We start from the raw sequence: 4,292 nt of genomic DNA on the forward strand, positions 1-4,292 counted from the left end.
CGAGCATGTGAGACTCCTTCTGGGGGGCTGTTTGGGCCGGGGGGGCGGTGTCTGAGGGGCTGGGAGCTGTTTGAGGGGGAGCTGCCCCCTCCTACAGCCCAGCCCCTGTGCTCCCAGGAGCCAGTGACTTTCGAGGACATCGCGGTGCACTTCAGCAGGCAGGAGTGGGCAAGCCTGGACGATGGGCAGAAGGAGCTGTACAGGACCGTGATGGAAGGCAACTACGAGATGCTGGTGTCCCTGTGTAGGCTCTGTTTGCACTGGTTTGGCAGTTGCCGTTGCTGCCCGGGGAGCTCTCTCAGGGTTACTTTTCTGCGTCTTTGCGTTTCACTGGGATCTACAGTCCTCAGATGATCCACTCGATTCCCTGTCCCTTCTCTCTGGCAGGTCGGAGGTTGGCAGGTACACGCAGGAGGGGTAGTAAGTGCTCAGTGTCTTCTCCTCTTGGAGAACAGGTACGCTGAGCTCCCCGGGCTGTCATCACAGAAATTCCCTCTTTTCACCACAGAAATTCCTGCTTCCATATCTCTCTAGATCCTCATGTGGTTTCCCGTCAGTGTGGCAGATGTGCTGTCCATTTGCCTGGTGTGGGAAGCGAGGCTGGTCGCACTCCCTCGTTGCAGAGGGAGAGCTAGGCGGGGGAGATGATCTCATGGGGCAGCACTTGGGCTGCCTCTGGCTCGATTTTCAAATGTGTGGCCCTCGCAGGTGGAAATGAGCTTTCCAAAAAGTCCGGTTGGACTCAATCTTAAAGGTCTTTTCCATCCTAAACAATGCTATGACACCCTGCTTAGCACACCTAGAGCCTTGTGGTTGTAATTAATTCTTTCTGGTGCTCAGGTGATGGAGCGGGAGCCTGGACTTCCCAGCCAGGGCCACCCTCTCATGCCATGGGAGTCCCCTGCAAGCACAGCCTGAGGAGCCAGAGCAAAAGTGCTGAGGAAGGAGTTGAGGGGCGAGCGTAATCCCAGATCAGGGCAGGAAACTCCTGCCTTCCCCTCGCAGTGCCTCTTGTCGAAGTGGGGCGAGTCAGCCGTTCATCCTCACCCAGCATTGCGCGTTCCAGCTGGCTGAGCTCCTGGCTGGTGAGGAGCAGCAGTACTGATACGTGGTGGTTTGGAGCAGAGACAGGTAGCGAGGCAGGCTGCGGAGCTGTGGGGAGGTGTACCCACTCTAATACTCAAATCAAGAGCCTTACAATTCTCTTATGTGCTTCACAGCATTTTCCTATCTGTAAGATGAATTTCTGGGCGAAGGGGTGGTTTCTGTAGCAGGGATTTCCCCCCTGTGGAGCAAGGATGGATTTTCTTGCAGTTGTTGCTGGGGGAGTTGTCAGACATGCCAGAGGATGCTTTTCATATTCTCCTCTAGAAGTGCTGCCTGCTGGTCCCTATCTGCCTGTAACTCCCAATGTGCCACTGGCACTGACCCGGCCCTGGTGGGAGATGAAGTTTTTCTGGGCTGGGACTGACTCTGTGCTGACAGGCTGTGGGCGCACCCTCAAAGACGCTGTGGCATCTTGCCTCTGATGTCTGTCTTGCTCTTGAACAGACTGTGCCCTATCCAAACCTGAACTCTTATCTCGGATCGAAAGAGCAGAAGAGCTGTGCACACTGGCGGAGTCAGACCTGGAAGAAGCAAACATATCTCTGCAGCCAGCCGTAGGTGTGTGACACTGGGTTTCTTCTGTGCCAGGATTCTGGCTCCTGGCCGCTTACTGGGACGATTGTGGTCCCTGCCCTCAGCCACAGGGACTGAGGTGTCTCCTGCGATGGCTATAGACAGCCTGTGCTGGGAGAGGACACAGGGAACGTGCTGGGACACATCGATAGCCTGGTCACCCTCCCCTGACCCAGCAGCTGCTGTGTGCTGCTGCAAAGATCCTGATCCCCTGCAGGCCTGGGAGGGGGCACCCCCACCCCTGTGCTTGCTCCTCTGAGTTCCCAGCTGGCTGCTGGTAAAGCCAAGTGCCCTTCTCCTCCCCAGAGCTAAACTGCCCGAGCTGCGCGAGCAACAATGGTCTGCTGGAGATGACGACAAAGGAGCCTTGCGAGGGGAACTGTATGGACCCGGAGGAAAGCAGGAGCCTGGCGGTCACAGCAAACTGCAGTGCCTGTGAGTGGCTGGCAAACCCAGCTGATGCGAGGGATCTCAGGCCCCTGCCTGGCTGTATCTCACCCATCATAATCATTGCTCTTCTTGCCTTCACAGCACATGTCCCTCATGAAGCCACCGCTGTCCCAGCAGATCTCGGCCAGCCAACCCCGTCCCCTTCCTGCCCTCTTTCCAGGTGCTGTCATGAAGCGGTGAATCTGAACCGGTCTCCATTGCGTCCTCCCGCAGCAGGTACTGGGACAGAGCCCTTCATCCCTCCTTGGTGGGGCTGGCAGCCTCGAGGAGCCGCTGGCACACTCGGAGGGCAGCAGGAAGTTTGCACAGGGCTCTCTCTGGGCCTGGGGCTTTCAAGACAGGATTTTACATGATTCAGACAGGCCAAGAAAGGGTTCTGGCAGTAAATCCTGTTGCCAGCCTTGAAACTGTAAAGGATGAGGCATGGCACGGTGTGAACCAGCCCACCCAGTTGATTTGCTTCGAAGGACGAGCCCTGATGTTTCTATTAGACCCCCCATCCTACCTAGGTGACATTTGTCATCTCAAACCACCCTTGGGGTGTCTGCAGGGATGAGCTGTAGCTGTGCCCGGTCTTCGTGCAGTCCAGGTGTGAAGACGTTGAGCTGGAAGAGGAGAGCGGGCTGAGATTTGTGCTGGCTGCTGGCTGGGGAGGGTGTGGGAGGCAAGGGGGGGGTGGGAGGAAAGCCCTTTGCTCTTTATGCCTTGTCCTCAAAACCACATGGAAGAGTGATGTTTGGGTTCTGAAAAATTCCCAGCAGATGCCGAGGTGGGGATCCCAGTGGAGGTACCGCAGGAGGAGGTTGCTGCGGAGAAGCTGGCAGTGCCTGAAACACCCCTGGAAGAGGGGGACGTGAAAGATTCAGGGAATGGTGGCCAAGGTCTGGCAGCAGACGTTCCCAAAGAACTGGGTAAGAAGGCGATACCAGATGTCTGCAGAGCAACGGCACAGGCAGATCCCAGCTGCGCGGTCGCCGCCCCGGGAGAGGCCATGGACGGCTCCTGCACGGGCCGGACTGCGGCCTGCCAGCGAAATTCCACCCGGGAGAAATTCTATTCCTGCCCCGTGTGCAGGAAGAACTTTCTGCTGAAGATCAACCTCATCATTCATGAGCGGAGCCACAGCAACTGGGTGCCTTACATCTGCGTGCACTGCAACCGCAACTTCATGTCCAAGAAGAAAATCCGGCGTCACCTACGGGCGCGAGCGGCTAAGGGGTTTTGCCAGTCCTTGGAGGCGGAGGAGCGCTCCGGCCGGGCCCAGTGCCCTGCCTCCCAGTCCCGACCCCTGAGCAGGGACCACAGCACGGTGTGGGGGAAGCCCAGCCCCAAGAGATACCCGCTGTCACCTGGGAAAATGATGTATACGTGCAACGAATGCATGGAAAGGTTCTCCAGCCAGAGCTTTCTGATCCTGCACCAGCGACAACACACTAGCCACCAACTCATTCTCTGTCCCTGCTGCAACAGGAGCTTCGCGTGGGTCTCTGAGTTTGTCCGCTACCACCGGTCCCACACGGGCGAGCGGCCCTACCAGTGCGGCGTGTGCCAGAAGACTTTCAAGCGGCACAACCACCTGATCGTGCACCAGAGGATCCACATGCGGCAGGGGAGGCCGTACCCCTGCGGGGACCAGCTGCCCGTGCCACCGGCACACATTTAGGCGCGGACGCAGAGGCGTGAAGCGGGAAGCATAGTAGAAGAGGGGTTGGGAAGCTGGGAGGTGTCCTCCCCGGGGACAGGAGACTCCCGTCGGACCTTCTCCTTTCCCTCTTTGACCGCGGATGTGAGCGAGTCTGATGAAGGCTGGAACACGGGCAGCGTCGCCCAGTTTTTCCTGCCCTGCTGCGGGGACGGCGGGCGCCCAGCCCTGCCCGTGCAGACCCTTGGTGTGCGGGTCGCTCCTTGTTCTCGAAGCCCCGGTGGGACGGGTGGGACACCGGGAGCGGGTGCTGCTGCGGTGGAGGACTCGTCCCTTTTCTGGAGAGCGCGCCAATTAGATGCCATAGAAATAAGGATGCTTTCCGTGGCTGAACGTGGCTTCCTCTGGCTCCGGGGGGAGGTGGGTGTGGGGGGGCCCCCTGCCGTGCCTGGCCGTCCCCGGCGAGCGCTGCGCGGGGGGGGTGGGGGGGTACCAGGAATGCCGGGGGGGGGGTGGGGGG

General features: G+C 59.0%; 1 protein-coding gene across 1 annotated transcript in view; it reads left to right on the top strand.

Annotated features, from left to right (window-relative positions):
• The window catches only part of LOC104829329 (zinc finger protein 398-like), an 8,881-nt gene that overhangs the window by 303 nt on the left and 4,286 nt on the right, over positions 1-4,292 (top strand). Inside the window, exons 2-5 of the mRNA XM_010563499.1 lie at positions 118-244; positions 1,552-1,665; positions 1,987-2,115; positions 2,892-3,772. Of these exons, the coding sequence (XP_010561801.1) occupies positions 118-244; positions 1,552-1,665; positions 1,987-2,115; positions 2,892-3,772 (1,251 nt within the window). The remainder of the gene's footprint in view (positions 1-117; positions 245-1,551; positions 1,666-1,986; positions 2,116-2,891; positions 3,773-4,292) is intronic.

Source organism: Haliaeetus leucocephalus, unplaced genomic scaffold, assembly GCF_000737465.1.
Source record: "Haliaeetus leucocephalus isolate CR32 unplaced genomic scaffold, Haliaeetus_leucocephalus-4.0 Scaffold0, whole genome shotgun sequence".
Taxonomy (NCBI): domain Eukaryota; kingdom Metazoa; phylum Chordata; class Aves; order Accipitriformes; family Accipitridae; genus Haliaeetus; species Haliaeetus leucocephalus.